The sequence below is a fragment of the Marmota marmota genome, unplaced genomic scaffold, assembly GCF_001458135.2.
Source record: "Marmota marmota marmota unplaced genomic scaffold, marMar, whole genome shotgun sequence".
Lineage (NCBI taxonomy): Eukaryota > Metazoa > Chordata > Mammalia > Rodentia > Sciuridae > Marmota > Marmota marmota.
Window position 1 is genome coordinate 22,904,218 of NW_026000037.1, and position 18,960 is coordinate 22,923,177.

The following is an 18,960-nucleotide window of genomic DNA, read 5'->3' on the forward strand; positions in this document are numbered from 1 at the left end:
ATTCCAAGAAATCCCCGAGTTCATTCTTTTTTCATACCTTCCCAGGTGCAGTAAGCAAAAAGATTATGGCTAGATCGTGCATCTCCTCCGACTTCAGCGGGGCAACTTCCTCTGGTTGTATTTTTTTTTTTTTTGTCCTTAGATTTGGAGGGGGATCTCACAAATTTGATTTAGCTTCTTTCCAGGTCCACTGTACCTTTCAGAACACCATTCCATTGTTGCTTTAAGGAGAGCTCAGAGCCATAGGGATGTGCTAATTAATGAGAAATCCCCTTGAGTCAAAAGGGAAGGCCATCAACATGCTAATGAGACCAGTTGGAAGGGAGGATTGGACCAAGTAAATTATTCTCTTCTTTGCTCTTGGCAATGCACTAGAATCTGGGAGACTAAAACGCAATGTTTAGTTTAGTGGAGTTTTTGATTTTTGATCTCTCTATGGCTGCCAGAGCCCTTCTACCTGTGATGGCAGAACTTGGAAGGATGTCTAGCCATCAGCTGATGAATAGAAAGAAATCAGCTGATGCCAAGGACAGGCTGTTAAGGCACTGTGAAGAGGCAGGCCAAGGACTAGCACCAGGTGTGGAGGAAGGAGACCCCCATCCTAAGGGTGTTACTTAGCTGTGTGATTTTGGACATATTCTTTAACCTCTCTGAGCCTTGGTGCTCTCCTCTATCAGAGATGTTTCTTCATATCTTCAGGGTTACTGCAAAAGTCACATGAGGTCATGCACAAGAAATGTTTTTTGAGGATTAAACAATGTAAAAGACTAATAGTAACTGATTTGAGAAGATTTTTGAACGACAATGCTTTCAACCAAGGACATAACAAATTATCTTAGCTATAAGGCAGGCTTTTCTGCAGACTCTCAAGGGTTTCCTCCCTCTCCTGTGGGGAAGCTGTTAAGCTGGTTAATTTCAGTTACAGATGGGCCTAACACATATTGGATATGTTTAAATTAAGTCAAACAAATAAAAATTCATTTCCCTCCTTTTCTGGAAGTCAGGCATGATTGGCACTAATATGGGAGCTCAATAGTTAACAAGCACCAGGGCAGCTCAGGAGGATCCCTGCCTGGGGGTCCTCTACACTGAGGTCTAATCCGTGGTTCACAGGGGCTTTTGGAAAAGGCAGCATGTAAATAAAAAGGTAGGACATGGGCTCATACTTTAAGTGCTTGGAAGAGTACTTTATCATAAGGAGTTTTCAAAGCAAAGGATTTTTAAAAATACTTCTAACCATTAGCTCCATACAGGTTTTGGTTGGACAGTGCATATGTTCATCTTATGAATATTCTAAAATTGGGTCCCTTTGCACATTGAAGCTGTCAAATTAAGAGGTTCTGCTGGGTGGAAGGTGATCAGGGCATTTGCAGGATCCCTGTGAGGGGGATGGGGGGGGTCCTGGACTCACCCCTCCTTCTCTGCTTGTTTCCCCCAGGGTCAAGGCCACTGGATAGGTCTTGGGGTTTCCTCAAGGGTCGATTTCCCAGCTCTGCCTCTCTCCAGCTCTGGGACCAGGGCCAGTGGCCTGCACTCTCTGCCCTCAGAATTCTCACCTGGAAAACCAGACAGAGTGGGTGCCTTGGTGCCTGATGAATGCTATTGAAGGAAAGAATGCGGAATTCTAATTCCAGGAAGTTATTTTACTGCCTGCAAATAACCGGCTCCAGCTTGTTTCCGGGTGGGGTTGGATGCTCAAAGATTGTGAGCAATGAGCTAGTCTGGAAAGGAAGGAAAGGAGGATCACAAAGTTACGGAGCAAGGAGACTCTGCCAGGAGATGGACTGAGTCGTCTCCTGTGCAAGTGCCAACACTCTCTCTGGCAGGTAGGACTGCATTGTTTCTAAGAGCCAGTTATGGGGACTCTGTGCACCCCTGCACCCTCTCTCCTCCCACTTCCTGTGGGACTGGCTGCTCCTTTTGAGGGGCTTGCACATCTGGTTAAGTTCTAGCCTATTTCCCTCTTGGGTAGGAAACACAGCCAAGCCGTCTTAGGATTGCATGTTCACCACTTGAAACTCACAGGTGTTTTGCTGGGGCCAGGTTCTTCTTCACTGAAGAAATAGTCAAAAGGAGAGGGGAGCCTGGGAAGGCTGACATCTGTGAAGTCACCCTTGTCAGCCAGCCAGACTGGAGTGCAAAGGACACTCTGAGCCCACCTGGGACTTTAGGTTAAGTGTTTGGAGGTTTTGACACAACGGAGCAAAAGCTTTGAACAGAACCCCTTGGCTTCTGTTTGTGCCCGGGGTCAGGAAGTGCAGTGTGATTTTACTTTCAAGGGATGACTGCTGCAGATTCACTCGTGATCCAGTCATTGCCTAAAAACTCCCACCTCCAAACATTGCTGCATTAGGGACCAAGTCTTCAACACATTAGCCTTTGTGGGGACATTGTAGGTTCAAACTGTAGCACTGTGTGAACAGGGAGACCCAGGAGGGAGTGACCAGCCACGCACCACTTGGTCTTGATCTGTTGCTCCCCAGTGGTTAGCGATGCCGAACATCTTTTTGTGAGCTTATTCGGCACTTGGATATCCTCCTCTGTGAAATGTTTCTTCCTGCTCTTCGCCTGTTTTCTAAGTGGATTCCTTGTTATTTTTACTGTTGAGTTTTAGAAATAGATTTATATACATATGAAGCTCGATAAATTATATATATATATATACATATATAAATTTTATAAACTTTCATGTTTTATAGATTATACATAAAGAAAGTTCTTTATATAGTCTAGAAACAAGCCATTTATGAGACATGTGGTTTGGGAATATTTTCTTTTTATCCTCTTAGCAGGGTTGCTCACAGAATAAAAATTGAAATTTTGATGTAGTCAAATGTATTTCTGTTACTATGACATAATACCTGAGATATGCCAACTTACAAGGTGAAAATTTTATTTTGGCTAACAGTTTTGGAGCTTTTGGTCCACAATCTATTGGCTTCTTGCTTTGGGGCCTGGGGTAAGGCACATCACGATGGGAGCAAGTGGTGGAGGAGGCTGCTCACCTCATAGCATTTGGGATGCAAAAGAGAAAGAAAGGGCCTGGAGTCAGAGTACTCCCTTCAAGGGCAGACCCTCAGTGACCTAACTGCCTCCTAGTAGGTCCCCCTCTTAAAGGTTCTACCATTTCCCAATAGTTCCACTGTCTGGAAAGACACATATCCAAACTATAGCACCTAATTTATCAATATTTCTCTTCTATGGACCTTTGGTGTCATGTGTAAGAAGTGTTCACCAAGCCCTAGTACCTGAAGATTTTCTCATATGTTTTCTTCTAAGAAATTTAGAAGTTAATTTTTGTATAAGGGGGTGAAGCTTCGGTCAGGATTTTTTTTGTTGTTGTTTATTTGTAGATATATAATTTCCACTGCACCATTTTTTGAAAAGGCTACCTTTCCCCTGTTGCATTTGTACCTTTGTCAAAAATCAGTTGGCTGTATTTCTGGCTTCTCTATTTTGTTCCACTGATTTATAGGTCTGTCCCTCTGCCCACACAACAAAGTCTTCATTCCTATAGCTATCTAAGACTTAAAATTGCATACAGTGGTTCTTCCCACTTTATTCTTCTTTTCAAAATTATTTTTGTTAGTGCAGATTCCTTGAGCTTCCACATAAATTTTGGAGTACGTTTGTCTATATCTTCAAAAATTCTTGTTGGGATTTTGATAGGCATTGCATTAAGACTTGTAGACCATTTGGGGATAAAATCGGTACTTTTTGCTAAATGATTCAGTTCAGTTAGGATTCATTTCCATCCATGAATACTGTATGTCTCTGCACTTATTTAGATTTTGATTTCTTTCATCAGTGTTTTGTAATCTTCAGCTAAGTTTATGTTGTATTAGGTTTACATGTATTTTAGGACTGAGGCTATAACTCAGTTTTAGAGTGCTTGCCTGGTATGTATGAGGTCGTAGGTTCAATTCTCAGTACTGCAAAAAAAAAAAATTCATAGCTGTAAATAGTATTGTATTTTTAGTTTCATTTTCCATGGGTTCTTTATTGCTAGTTGAAATACAGCTGATCTTTATATGCTGATTTTTTATTCTGAAACCTTGCTGAAATTAGTTCTAGGATTTGTTTTATAGAATCCATGAGCCTCTCTAAATTTATCACTTACTAAATATGTTATCTTCCAGTAACTTTATTTCTTCCTTTCTGATCTGTATCCTTCTCCTCCCTGACCCTCTCCTCTTATTTGAACTGGCTAGAACTTCCAGAGTTATACTGAACAGCAGCTGCAAGGGACGTCCCTGTCTTGTTACAATTTTAAGGGGAAAATACTGTCTTTCATCATTAAATTTAATATTAGCTGAAGGTGTTTTGGTAGAAGTTCTTCATAAAGTTGAGGAAGTTCCCCTCTATTTTTTTTAATGTTATTGAGTTATGACAAGTAATTTTCCTGCACCAGTTGACATATGATTTTTCTTCTTCATCTGTTAATATGGTGGATTGTATTAATTGATTCTTGAAGGTTGTATCAGCCTTGAGTACCTGGAATAAAACCCCCTTTGATCATGATATACAATTCTTTTTTAATCTGTGGCTGAATTCTATAATTTGTTGCTGAATTCTATTAGCTAATGCTATGTTAAGGATTTTTATATCTATGTATGTAAGGGATATTGGAATACTTTTCTCTGTGTAGTCATTCTTTGATAGCCATAGGAGATTGGTGCCAGGTCCCTTTTCAGATATCATAATCATCATATGTTCAAGTCTCTTATGAGAAACAACAGGTTATTTGAATACAAACTATGCGTGTCTTTCCATATGCTTTAAATCATATCTTGATTATTCATAGTACCTAATACAATGTAAATACTATGGAAATAGTTGTTATGCTATATTGTTTAGGGAATAATGATGAGAAAAAAGTCTGTAAATGTTCAGTACAGACACAATTTGTTTTCAAATATTTTAAATCTGTGTTTGCGTGAATTCACAGGCTTGAAACCTTGGATATGCAGGTCTGATTACTCTCTCTGTCTTATTTTGGTCTGGCTTTATAAAGTGAGTTGGGAAATGTTTTCTTGTTTTATTTCCTGGAAAAGATTGTGTAGAACAGGCGTTAATTCTTTTTTTTTAAAGTTTCTTTTTTAAATTTATATATGACAGCAGAATGCACTACACTTCTTATTACACATATAGAGCACAATTTTTCATATCTCTGATTGTATACACAGTATATTCACACCAATTCATGTCTTCATACCTGTACTTTGGATAATAATGATCATCACATTCCACCATCATTAATAACCCCATACCCTCTCCCTTCCCCTCCAACCCCTCCATCCCCTCTGCCCTATCTAGAATTAGTCTATTCCTCCCATGCTCCCGCTCCCTATCCCACTATGAATCAGCCTCCTTATATCAAAATTTTAAAAAAAAATTGTTTTTTTGGGACTGGCTAACTTCACTTAGCATTCTCTTCTCTAACTCCATCCATTTATCTGCAAATGCCATGATTTATTCTCTTTTATTGCTGAGTAATATTCCATTGGGTATATATGCCACATTTTTTTTTTAATCCATCATCTATTGAAGGGAAGACTAGGCATTAATTCTTTAGTTATTCAGTAGAATTACCCAGTGAAATAATTTGGCCCTATAGATTTCCTTTTGGGAGCTTTTAAATTACAAATTCAATTTCTTTAAGAGTCATAGGGTTATTCAAATTATGTATTTCATACTGAGGGTACTGTAGTAGTCTGTGCTTTTTGAGGAGTGGTCTGTTTCATTGAAGTTGTGTTTTTTTTGGTATGTAAAGTTGTTCGTGTTACTGTTCCTTTGCTGTTCTTTCAATGTCTGTAGGTTACAGGCCCTGTTACAGTCCTGATTGGTATTTTCTAACTTTTCCCTTTTTCTTTGTCAGTCTTGGCAGACATTTGTTAATTTTATTGATTTTTTTTCTCCAAGGAACTCATTTTTCATTTCATTGATTTTTCTCTATTGTTTTCTGTTTTCAATTTCATTGATTTCTGCTCTTGCCTTTAGTAGTTTCTTCCTTCTGCTTGCCTGGGGTTTATTCTGCTCTACTTTTTCTAGTTTCTTAAGGCAGATCTGAATTTATTGTTTTAAATCTGCAGTGGTTTGGAGAAGGGTCCCCCAAAGGCTCCCATGTTAAAGGCTTGTCCCCTGCCTGGAGCACAGCTGGGGGGAGGTGGAAGCTCAGGAGGTGAGCCCCAGTAGGAGTTCTTCAGGTCCCTGGGGATGTGTCTTGGAAGGGGACTGTGGAACCCTGGCTCCTTCCTCCTTCCTTCTTTTTGCTTCCTGATGGGGAGGTCTGTGGTTTGGCTCTGCCATGCATTCCCACCATGGTGTGCTGCCTCATCAACGTGGTCGATCGATGATGGACCGTAACCTCGCCAAACTGTGAGCCAAATAAAAGCTTTTCTTCGAAAAGTTGATTATCTCAATATTCAGTTACAACATTGGAAAGTGACTAACACATCATCTCTCCCTCTTTTCTGATGTAAGGATTTATTGCTATATATTTCTAAGTCTCCTGGTGTTGGCATTTTACTCGTTTGGGGAAATTCTAGAAAATTTTCTTCTCTTTATTTCCCTTTACTTTCCCCATTTAGAATGTAATTGTCTTAAACATTTTCCCTACATACCTTAAGAACCATGTCGGACGATGATATAATTTCTGCTTCAGCCAATTGGAAACTCAGGATGAGTTTTTCTGTTTACCTATATTTTTACTTTTTCTGTTTTTTTTTTCTTTCTGATTTTTCAAGGTGCCTTCTTTAATCATTTTGTTTTTCTTTGTCAAGAAACTTATTGCTCTTTTCTTTCAGCACTTGAAACATATCGAGTTACCTCTTGGGGTTCCTATAGTTTCTAAGGTGAGATGGTCTTTCATTCAGGTTAGATCTTCTTTAAAGTAAGGTGTCTTTTCTCTCTTGATGCTTTCAAGATTTTTAAATTTGTCTTTGGAATTCACAAGTTTGATTATGATATCCATGGCATAATTTCTTTGTGTTTATCCTGCTTGATGTTTGCCCAGTTGCTTGAATGTGGAGGTTTACATCTTGTGCCAAACTTGTGGATATTTTGGCCTTTACTTTTTGAATATATTTTTGGTCCCATCCTCTCTCCTCTCTCTCTTGGACTCAGATGACATAATCTTAACAGTTTTGTCATTCATTGTCCCATAGGTCTGTGGATGCTTCCCCCCCCCCCAATCTATTTTCTTTTTGCTATTTAGATTGGGTAATTTCTCTCTACTTCCAAGTTCACTGAGACTTCTGTGCTCTATATTCTACTTTTCCCCATCCATTGAGATTATTACTACGGTTATTGTATTTTTCAGGTCTAATATTTCCATTTTCTAGATGTTCTTTTTTCTTTGCAAGATTTTCTATTTTCTCATTTTGAAAATGTGATCATGAATGCATCATTGTAGCATTTTTATCATGGCTACTTTGAAATCCTTATTAGATAATTACAGCATCTGTGCCATATCAGTGTTGCCATCTGTTATGGTTTGGATGTGAGGTGTCCTCCAAAAGCTCATGTGTGGGACAATGCAAGAAGATTCAGAGAACAAATGATGGGGTTTTAAGAATCTTAACCCAATCAGTGAATTAATCCCCTGATAGGGATTAACTGAGTGGTAACTGAAGTGCTGGGGTGTGGCTGGAGGGGGTGGGTGTTGGGGCATAGTTTGGGGTGTATTTTGTGTCTGGCCAGTGGAGTCTCTCTTTGCTTCCTGATCATGAGGTAAGCAGCTTCTCTCTGCCACACTCTTCTGCCATAATGTTCAGCATCACCTGGAGCCCCAAGGAATGCAACTGGTCTTAAGACCTTTGAAACTGTGAGCTCTTAAATAAACTTTTCCTTCTCTACAATTGTTCTGGTCAGCTCCTTTAGTCACAGCAGCTAAAAAGCTGACCAAAACACCATCCATTTATTGTCTCTCTCATTCTAGTTCAGATTTTCTTGGTTCCTGGTATGAGTGATTTTCACTTGACCCCTGGTCTTTTGGGGTATTATGAAGCCTGCAGATCTTATTTAAATCTCTCTTTTATCAGGGCTTCTTGGGCTCTGCTTCTGTGGAGAAGGAGGATGTTTCTGTTTTCAGGTGGGCCTGGACTCCGGTTCCCCCTTTGGCCTCCACGGACAGCTTTGTCAAGAAGAGAGGCCATGACACTGCTGAAATGGGTGGCCTGGGTGCCTCCTGACTGTTCCCTTCTGGTCCCCCCTCATGCTGCAGAGTGGGGAGTGACCTCCTCAATGCTGGGTGGTGGAAGAAGCTGCAGCCCACTGGGTCTCCTGACACCACTTCAGCAAGGAGGGAGAAGGGTGTCTGATCACACCAAGTCGGGGTAGAAATCCAGGATTCCTCATGGGCTCCAGGGACACCGTGAGCAACGGTGGGCGACCTTCACTCCTGGTGGGGGATGTCTCCAGCTTCACTGGTGGGAGTAGATAGATTTTCTTCCTTGGCTGGAGTAAAGCAATGACTGTCTGAAAGTTATGAGTCTTGCTATGCTGCCTTATTTGGTCCTTTGGAGAGCTGGCTTTTCATAGGGCTTTGTTATATGGAGCCTGATGACACTTCCAGATTATCAGCATCCGAACTAAAATGTATCTATAAAAAAAACCCACCAACCAACCAAATTGAAACACCCCTGGGACCTCACTGCTTGTTGTCTCTGGAGGAACCCTTCTTCTCTCTGCTTTCCAGCCTCTTCTTGTGTTTGGTTTATGCACAATGCTCAGGGTTTTTAGCTGTGCTTTGTGGGAGGAATGGCGACAAATACATTTATTCCATCTTATCTAGACCTGGAACTCAGATGGGTTTTGAACCACTGCACAATGAGCTTCCATGTTGTTTCCAACTATCCTAGGTGGGTAGGTGAGAGAACTCAATCAGGAAGCTACTCTTTTGATTCTAATCCCTCTCATCCTCAGGCAGGGGCATCCTGGAGGCAGGCATGGCTTGTGTAGCCTGAAGACCTCCTCGGCTGTGGTGAGAAGGGGGGTTTCTCTGCCTACAGGGCTGCAGATCTTTCACATTTGGGCCAAAGTTCTTAACTCCCACAGCTTTCCTTTTTCTTTTGGCCTAAGACTGCATGATCAGTGTCTCTCCTAGCCTGTCTTCCTTGTACTTGTGCTGTTATGTCTTCCTACTGTTTACCTAACTGTGTTTCCACTACACGGGGAGACACTCTGATGTCCCTGTCACAGTGCCATTTTATTTCTCCAAGCTTAGTCCAGGGTATGCTACTCAGGAGCCATGAGTGAAGCTAGGTGGAATTGGACTGGCTTGAGAAGGCCCTGGGGATCTGGTTGAGTGTTAAGGAGCCGTGTTGCTGAGAATTGAGCTTTGGAAACTTGCGGTTGGGAAGGGTATATGCTAGATAATTAGCTTTTCTAAGCCTTGCCCTAAACCCTCAAATAATAAAGATCTATAGATTTTCCTTGGGGGTTCAGGCAGTTAAAACTTGTACCTTATCTCATAACCAAATCTCAAATTCCAAGGGACTGTCCATGACAAAGGACAAAATTTAGGACTAAAGTAAAGAAATGATTATCTTGTTTAAAGGAGGTGAGTGATTTGCATATTAAGCCCTTCTCAGTGGAATTCCAAACACTATATAGGGGAAGAAATGAAGATGATATAAATTTGTGGAAGGCCTTAAGATGAGTCTTGCTAGATAGTTACGCTCATAATTCAGGTGTTGGCCCTGATGCTCTGGGTGGAGGAGGAAGGGTGGGGATGCTTCATTTCATGAAACAATGCTGGGCTGGGAGGCAGAAGGCTCGGGTGCGAGGTCAGGGATAGGGAGAAAATAGTGAATGGGTACAAAATTATAGTTGGGAGGAATAAATTCTAGTGTTCTATAGCACAGTAGGGTGACTATAGTTAATATCTAACTGTAGATTTCAAAATAGTTAAAAGAGAGGATTTTGAAAGTAAAGCAAAGAAATGATAAATGAGGTGATAGAGGTGCTAATTATGCTGATTTGATTATCACATATTATATACATGTTTTGAAATATCAAACTGTATGCCATAAATATGTACAATTATTATGTGTCAATTTAAAAAAAAGAGAAGCTTTCTTGCTCTGTTTTCCAGATGTTGCCTTAGAAAATGTGGACTTATTTAAAGTGAATGGGACTAATGATATGTGTCTCTGTTACCAAAATATTTTGAATGCACCATTATGCATTTTCCAGCTTCTTAAAGGTGGTTAGGATTAACATGACCAGTGTGTCCTGGTTTGCCTGGGGGCTCTCCTCCTTTGTGTCCCTCTCACCCCCAGGCAAACCCTGACAGTTGGTGGCCCTCCAGCATGAGTTCTCTGGGGAAGCCTCCTTCCTCCTACCCTAGAGTCAGGTTTACTGTGTAAAGCCACAGGGTGATCTGGAAAATGTGAATATTTGAAGGAGACAGTGTCATAGCTCAACCCTTCCACTGTGGCTGCACTGGGGACTCTGAGAGAATTCTAACAAACCTTGCTCTCCCCCAGTTCCCCTTAAGGGGAGGCAGGAGCTACCTTCTAGGGAACAATGATCCTGGGTACTGGTATGGCCAGGTCTGGCCAGAATCCTTTTAACAAGTAATTTTGAGCAACTAAGTTATTCTATGAGGCTCAGATTCCTAATATGTAAAATAGGAATGAAAATCTAAACTAGGGTGGTGGATATTTTCTCAGTGTGATTCTATGAATAAAGCCATTGGGAGAAGAAGTCATAGCAAGAATTTCTACTTGTTAAATACACATGAGTGAAGGCCATTGATGGACCAGGGTCCTGCACTAGGACCCAACAGACCAAACTAAAAACCAAAGTGGAGTTAGTCCTGCTAAACTTCCACATTACCAAACCCAAGGGAAGCTGTTATCTGACCTTCAGGAGAAATTGGGAGAGAGAAGTAACAGGTCTTGTTTCCCAAACAGGCCTGTTTCAATCAACACTTATTGGTGTTTATATTCTTGATAATTGCCATTCTGATTGGCATGAGATGAAATCTTAGAGTAGTTTTGATTTACATTTCTCTAATTTTGATTTACATTTCTCTAGTAAGAGAGGTCGAACATTTTTTCATATATTTGTTGATCGATTGTATGTCATCTTCTGAGAAATGTCTGTTCAGTTCCTTAGCCCATTTATTGATTGGGTTGTTTGTTTTTTTGGTGTTAAGTTTTAAAGGTGCCAAAACATACATTGGAGAAAAGATAGCCTCTTCAACAAATGGTGCTGGGAGAACTGGAAATCCATATGCAGCAAAATGAAACTAAACCCCTATCTCTCACCATGCACAAACCTCAACTCCAGGTGGATCAAGGACCTAGGAATTAGACCAGAGATCCTGTGCCTAATAGAGGAAAAAGTAGGTCCAAGTCTTCATCACATTGGATTAGGCTCTGACTTCCTTTAACAAGACTCCTAAAGCACCAGAATTAAAATCAAGAATTAATAAATGGGTTGGATTTAAACTAAAAAACTTCTTCTCAGTAAAAGAGACAATCAATGAGGTGAAGAGAGAGCCTACATTTTTGGGAGCAAATTTTTGCCACATGCACATCAGATAGAGCACTAATCTCCAAGATGTATGAAGGACTTCTGCCTTTTCTGTCTGTAAAGCTGGGCTTCTCTGCTCAGATCATTGGATCAGTCATTCTATTTTATGGAATGAAGTGCTGCTCAGCTCAATTCTAGAACTGCAAGTAAAGCCAATTGAGATCTTTAAATGTGCTATAATTGTGTCCTTTGACATATCCTTAGGGAGAGCAAGTGGGTCAAGCATTCATACCTCACCTGATCTCTTTAGACCTCCATTAATCTACACCGAGCAGAACAAGAGGGTTCTCAAAGCACTGCAGATGGAATCCTCATGGCCATCTTCAGAGTTGGTGCTAATATGACTCCCATTCAATAGGCAGAAAGATGGGCTTAATGAGACTTTGCCAAAGATTACAGTTAGTTAGGTGAGTTAGGTGAGTGGTAGGACTAACTTGTTCGGACTCAAAAGGCACTTCTTTTGTTTCTAACTGGATAAATCTATAGGCTCGGGGTGCTGGCTAAGCCTAATGATGTTCTGCATGTACTTTGGGTTCAGACTGTTGGCTCTGATTTCTTTCGAACCCAGCTTCCCTGTGATTGTGAGATCACCCGACCAGGGAGCTCAAGGTTTGATTGATCCTTTGACCCCCGGGGCAATGGGAACAGCTGGTAAAATTTGGACCTTGCCTCCCCACAACCCACCATGACCAGGCTACATGGCCTAGGACTTCCTCAGACTTGGGAGAAATCAAAGGACCCAGGACTGTAATCTGGCAGTGGTTCATTCATTTCTTCCTTTATTCCTGTGGCATGGATTCATGGCAGGCTTGCATTTACCATTTTGCAAACTCTGAGTTCATAATCCAGGAGAGGGAGAGCCTACAGGGAACACATGGGTGCTGGGAGGGAGGGTGCACTCGATACCGTCTGCCTGGATAGTCAGTATTAGGTCGATTTGAGGTGGCTAAGGGAACAAAGCACCAGGTAATGTACACACGCAAAAGAACAACCCATCAGGCACCAACAGACAAGCAGTGATAATCACCTGTCAATCAGCGGGGTCTCCTGACCAATCCTGGAAGGACATGGAACTCAGCAAGATCCCCCGACCCACCCCAGGAGGACAAGGGACCCTGAAAACCTCACTTTCCTGTCCCAAGCCCTCCCTTCCTGCCCTAAACCCCATAAAATTCCAATCCCACTGAGCCTGAGTGCAATCCCCCCAGACCCAAACTCTGTTGGACTGGAGGGTCTTGCTTGGGAACGAATCTCAATAAAGCCTTTTCAGCAGCTTTTAATCTGCCTCCTTTTGGTCACTGGTGCCTGACCTTACATCTCGTGCTGAAACCCAGGTGGGCTTTTCGGGCCTCCCCCATATCTTATATCTGGGGTAGAAGTCCACCCTCCCCTTCAAATGAACCAGGAAATTCCTAAGCTGCTGTTTCTTTCTCTCTCCCTTCATCTGGGCTGACAGGAGTGGGGTAAGTTCCCTTGTTTCCCCTGACCTTCCTGCCCCTCTCCATCCGGGGGGTCTATCTGTAAGTCACGCATATGCCATAGACCCTGCCTGTTCGGCTCAAGGCCCTGGGAACTGTAGAGACGTCCCAATCCTCATTCTGATCCGTTTGGGTCCCCGGTGAGTTGCAAGGATGCCTCAACCGCTGCCCCAGCCCTCAGATGAGTGTGATCAGAATTAGGGACGCCTTTTCCTGCTCCCACCCACCCCTGAGGGTGCTGGAAGGTCATGGGAAACACTGAGTCCTCCTTAGACCCCCAAACTCCTTTGGGTTGCCTTTTGCCAAATTAGGACTCACTCAAGACCTGCGTCGTACTTAGACAATGCGTCAAAATGGCTCCCAGAAGGAACTTTTGAATTTCACATCCTCATTGATGTGGACAATTTCTGTTACCAGGCAGGAAAGTGGGCCGAAGTCCCTTACAGGCTTTTTGGGCTATTCGCTCCTGTCCTCCCCTCTGCTCTACCTGTTCTACTGCTCAAGTTTTCCTTGCTAGGGAAAATCCCAAACTCCTTTCCCATTGTTCTTCCACATCTCGTTCCTCATTCTCAGATCCACCGGAGCTGCTCTCAGCCCCACCTTTCTGTCCCCCACCCCACCTACTCAGGCCAATCCTCTCCCTCCTCTCCTCCCACACCTGCACCCTCCCCTCCCCCTTCTCCTGCTGTCTACGACTCATGACCAACTCCTCTGGCTCCAGAGACTCTGCCCACACCTAAACCCTCCCTGACCCCTTTTCCAGTTTTACAACCCCTCTTTTACTTCCCAGGGATGAGAACCACTCTCCAGCAGGTCCACTCCGCTCGTTCTGTCTGCTCTACACTATCCCCACAGGGGGCATCAAATCTAAAGTCCCCAGGCGTCAGATGTGGGGCCACCAGCCAGGCGAAGACTGGCAGATCCACTTCACTCACATGCCTAAGCACAAAAAGCTGTGCTACCCACTTACTTTGGTTGATACTTTTTCAGGTTGGATAGAAGCCTTCCCTACATCCAGGGAAACCGCTGACACCGTCACCTCCATCCTCATCCAGCAGATCATTCCCAGGTTCGGAACTTCCCGCCACCATCAAGTCAGACAATGGTCCAGCCTTCACTTCTGCAGTTGTTCAACTAGTCTCCAAAGGCCTGGCATCACTTGGAGGCTCCACATCCCACACCGGCCCCAATCCTTGGGTAAGGTTGAGAGGGCTAACGGCATTCTCAAGGATCATCTCACTAAACTTGCTGTTGAACTCAGGCTCTCCTGGCCCATCTCCTTCCATTGGCCCTCACCCAAATTCAGGCAGTCCCCAGAGCCCCCTCAGGTCTGAGCCCCTTTGAGCTACTCTATGGGTGCCCTTTCTTAATCAGCCAGAGCTTTCCAGCCACTCCTCCTCCCCTTGTGTCCTACCTGCCCTATCTGACACTTCTACTCAAACTCCTAAGGGAATACGCAGACCGGTGCCCTCCTTGGTCATCCATTGCCTCAAATCCAGCGCAACCACAAACCGGATTGGACCCTCTTCAAGTGGGTGACACAGTCTTACTTTGAGAGCTGCATCCTCAATCATTGAAACCTTGCTGGACGGGACCCCATACAGTCATACTTACTACCCCAATGGTGGGCCAAGCTTTTGGGCCACTCCCCCGGGTACCATGTCTCCTGCCTTAAAAAGGTGCCTGTTCCAAATGTCCAGTCCTGGACTTCCATCACGCCGGGGCCAACCAAACTCAAGATTTCTCACTAACCCTCTTCTTCTTTTACTAATTATGAATTTCTCTCAAGCTTCTATCCCAACCCACAGATGGCGCTTTTACATCCAAGCGACATGGCACCAGGATGGCACCACCCGCTCTCAGTTTATGGGTCAAGGCGATTGCCCTTCCACTGGCTGCAATCGAGCGGTCACCCTTAACATTACTGGATTCAACAGGGCCACCTCGTCCCACCTGTGTGCAGCAATGCTATGCTTCATATCAGACCAAACTGAGGAATCTTGTAAGCGCTGGCCTGACACCTATGGCGGGTGTCCTTATAATTCATGCAAAAAACGCTTCCTAGATAAGCCTTGCTATGAGAAACGAGCACACACCAAGTTAACTATTTGGGACCCATGGGATCCGAAATGGGCTTCTGGTGTTGATGGTAAATTTTATTCTTGGGGTTTTGCCCAGCTCCCCTCAGCCTCTATCAGAATCTGGAGAACTTATGTACAAGTGTTCCCTCAAATTCACATAACCATCCAGGGGCCAGAGAAGGAACTCCAATACCAACTGGATGCAGTTGCCCATCCTAAAGCTGACCCTTTCTCATGGATGGTCCTAATACGTCAGGGCCTTCAGCTCCTCAATTTATCCAAAGTTAGTAACATTTCAGACTGTTTCCTCTGTGCAGGTTTGGATCGTACTCCATTGACTGCGATTCCCATTGATCTTCCTCTCAATACCTCAACCATATCCCAAGGGCCCCCCTCTCCAGCCTTTGAGGAAGTACCTCTTTTTCATAACTCACCAGGGAATTTCCCCTGCTGCTACACTTCCTCTGGTTCGGCACCCTGTGACCAGATCATTCGGATCTCTTCCCCAACCTTTGCTCCGCCGGGGTTCTTTTTCTGGTGCAATGGTACCCTAACAAAAAATCTAAGCCTCAACATGCCTTTTGCTTTCTGTGTTCCTTCCACCTTGGTTCCAAAATTAACTCTGTACACTGAGGCTGAATTAACATGGTATGTCACCACCTCCCTTTCCAGGACAAGAAGGGTCGTCTTTCTACCAGTAGTAGTTGGACTCTCCCTGGCCTCCTCCCTTGCTGCCTCTGGACTGGGGGCAGGAGGACTTGGTTATGCAGTAACCGTTACTCAGAAGCTTGAACAACAATTTCGGGAAGCAGTAGAGGCATCAGCCGCTTCTCTCGCTTCCCTACAAAGGCAAATAACATCTCTTGCCCAAGTTTCATTACAGAACCTTCAAGCCCTAGATCTCCTGACGGCAGACAAAGGAGGACCATGTCTATTCCTGAAAGAAGAATGCTGCTACTATATCAATGAAACTGGATTGGTCGAAAAGAATGTCGACACCCTCTATCGTTTGGGTGAAAGACTTAAACAGCAACAATCAAATGACCCTTGGCCACGCTGGCTAAACTCTGCCCTCATTTCATGGCTGACTCCCATTCTCACTCCTATGTTAGTAATAGGATTTCTATTAATGATTGCTCCCTGCATCCTCAGGTTTGCCCGAAAGTGCATGGGTGAGATGGCCAGAGTTACCTACCAGCAGATGCTCCTACACCCCTATGGTCGCCTCCCTACCAAACTGACACCCAAGCCACACCTTTCCGCCCAGCGCCCCTAGCCAGCAGGAAGTAGCCAGATGGAATTCAGCGCCCTGTATCATCAAAAAGGCTGGGATGTTAGGTTGGTTTGAGGTGGCTAAGGGAAAAATGCACCAGGCAACCTGCGCATGCGGATGAACAACCCATCAGGCGCCGACAGACAAGCAGTGATAAACACCTGTCAATCAGCAGGGTCTCCTGACCAATCCTGGAAGGACATGGAGCTCAGCAAGATCCCTCGACCAACCCCAGGAGGACAAGGGACCCTAAAAAAACCTCCTTTTCCTGTCCCAAGCCCTCCCTTCCTGCCCTAAGCCTGATGAAATTCCAATCTGGCTGAGCCTGGGTATGACTCCCCCAGACCCGCTTTGTTGGGCTGGAGGGTCTCGCCCAGGAGTGAATCTCAATAAAGCCTTATCAGCAGCTTTTAACCTGCCTCCTTTTGGTCACCGGTGCCTGACCTTACAGTCAGAGAAGGCTTTCTGGAGGAGGAAGCATTTGAAGGACACCTGGGAAGACTGTGCTGGCTTGGTAGACAAAACGTGGGGAGCATGGCAGCAGCTAGGCTGACACTGACAAAGGTGTGAGCAGATGTATGTGTTGGGGAAGCTGAGGGCAGTTGGACACTGCTGTGGCTTTGCAAAGGAGCTGCAGCCATCCTGGAGGCCTGGAGAGTTCAGAGGAGGAAGTGGCAGCCAGTTTTGTGGGCTAAGAAGGTACTGCATGGATTATTGGGGGTCTGAGCGGGTCCAGTGTCGGGTGCTGACTGCTGTATGCAGAACAGGGAGAGCTCCCCAACCCTGCACCTCCCTTGTTCCAGCTGCTGCCTTGGTGGCCCTGAACGTCTGAGAATCAAGTCTGGCCAGTGTGGTCCTTAACATCCTTGATGTCACTGTTGATGGGGATCTTCAGGACCCAGAAGCCCCACTGGGGGTATAAGGAAAGAAGGGGTCTGACTGAGGCTCAGGATTCATGGGGGGCAGGTGGAGGGGTAAAGGGACACAGGGAGGAGGAGGGATGGAGCTTTCAGGTTGAAGGGAATGTGAAGGACTTGACTTGAATTGGGAAAGAAAGACATCGCCCCCTCCTTCCCCCAGAAGGAACAAGTTCCTCCCAGCTGCCTTGACGGCTCTTCATCCTGCTGTTTTGTACAATATATGATTTCTTTGCATAACAGACAGAATAATCTCATTTTCTCACTGGCTACACAGCTTAGCTTTCAATCAATTATCCCCAAATACATAAAAAAAAAAAAAAAAAAGTCTCCGTGTCCCATCTCTGCCAGCTCTGGTGCTTGGTTTTCCCTGTCAAGGAATCTGCAAATCAATTGATTTAACAATACTTTCCACAAATTACCTTCGAATGCCTGTGATGTCACCCACAGTTAATGCGCTCCTAATAAATAATGCATCAGGAAGTGGCCAGGCCTTTCCCCACCTCCCTGGTACACAGCAGAGGAGAGAGCCCGTTCTGATGAGCAGCTTGGATCCAGCCTCTGGGGCTTGGCCAGGTGCACAGGCTGGTTGCCTGCTGGAGACAGGTTGGGGATGCAGGGAGCTCACTGACTCCACCTCATTGTGTGATTTGTACAAATCCTGCACCTCCCCCACCCACAGCTCCATGCTGAGGTCTGCGGAGAGTTGCAGGTGCCTTACATCCTCAGCCAGGGTCCAGATAACTCCAGGAAGATGCTGGGCTGTGGGACACATGGGGTTGCCACCTGTTCTCAATGTGCTGCTGTGTCCTGATGGGGAGGGAGCACCTTTTAGGACTGGCTGGGAAACAGAGGGCTTTATGGAGCTGGCCAAGCTCCCAGCCCAAGGAACTCTCTAGCCCTTTCACCACCCCACATACAGGGTGACTTCAAAGCAGCATCTGTGACCTGAGTGGGGCAGGGGACCCTGAAGGCAGAACCCAGCAACAACCCGAAGGGAGTGGCCTTGGCTGAGGGCATGTCTTCCATGTTTGGGGCTTAGGCAGTTTCTTCATCAACTATTGTGTGCAGTGTGCATGTGTATGCACGTGTTTGTGCATGCATGCAAATATGTGAAGTCAGTTTGTGAGTCAGACTGGGTGGACCGTGTATTTAGGACTGAGTTTTTCCATAGCTGCATTGCAGGGCCCTGGGAAGGCCCCCTCTGAAGCTATGGGTTTACCCTGACTGTGGGTTTACCCTTGCTTTGAGCTTTGTTGTGGACTCTGTGGGCAGTGTAGAGGAGAAGAATCCATGCAATAAGGATGGGCACTGGTTTCCCTTTCCAATCACACAAGCTGTACATGGGGAACGATCGGATGCTGTCCTGGTGGCTGAATACCTTGAATTCTATCTGAGGGTTTTGTTTCATTGTGGACAAGGAGGTTAGAGCTACCTAATTTATTTGCAAGTTACTTTTTTTTTTCATGGTTATGACTAGTACCAGTGTATTAATAACTGCAAGTGTATTTTGATAAAGCAAGCTAAAATTTCAGGGTTTCTAAAAACCAAAGTGAATGGCAACATGTTTACCACAATTATCACAGCAAAGGTCTGGAAGTGGCCTAAGCTCTCAGATGCGTGGAGGAAGGACTTGGCTACAGGGCTGTCTGCATCACCCTCCAAGC

The 18,960-nt window shown here is 44.5% G+C and overlaps 1 protein-coding gene across 6 annotated transcripts; it reads left to right on the forward strand.

Annotated features, from left to right (window-relative positions):
• Positions 1-1,668: 1,668 nt before the first annotated feature.
• LOC107136802 (endogenous retrovirus group FC1 Env polyprotein-like) lies at positions 1,669-16,790 on the forward strand. Of its 6 annotated transcripts, none has more exons than XR_007350890.1 (3): positions 1,669-1,826; positions 14,013-16,441; positions 16,552-16,790. XR_007350890.1 is itself a non-coding variant. In XM_048812168.1 (3 exons), exon 3 carries the CDS (start codon positions 14,889-14,891, stop codon positions 16,377-16,379), a length of 1,491 nt encoding a protein of 496 aa, XP_048668125.1. In that variant the 5' UTR covers positions 1,671-1,826; positions 14,013-14,219; positions 14,812-14,888; the 3' UTR covers positions 16,380-16,790. The 6 variants fall into 6 exon arrangements, 4 of the variants coding, with proteins under 4 accessions (XP_048668125.1, XP_048668126.1, XP_048668122.1 ...); XR_007350891.1 differs by having other exon boundaries at positions 1,670-1,826; positions 14,013-14,219; positions 15,976-16,790; XM_048812168.1 differs by having other exon boundaries at positions 1,671-1,826; positions 14,013-14,219; positions 14,812-16,790.
• The last annotated feature ends 2,170 nt before the right edge of the window (positions 16,791-18,960 follow it).

Bases quoted from the DNA above. Each gene is read 5' to 3' on its own strand.
- LOC107136802 (XM_048812165.1), top strand. From the start codon at position 14,682: ATGTCTCCTGCCTTAAAAAGGTGCCTGTTCCAAATGTCCAGTCCTGGA.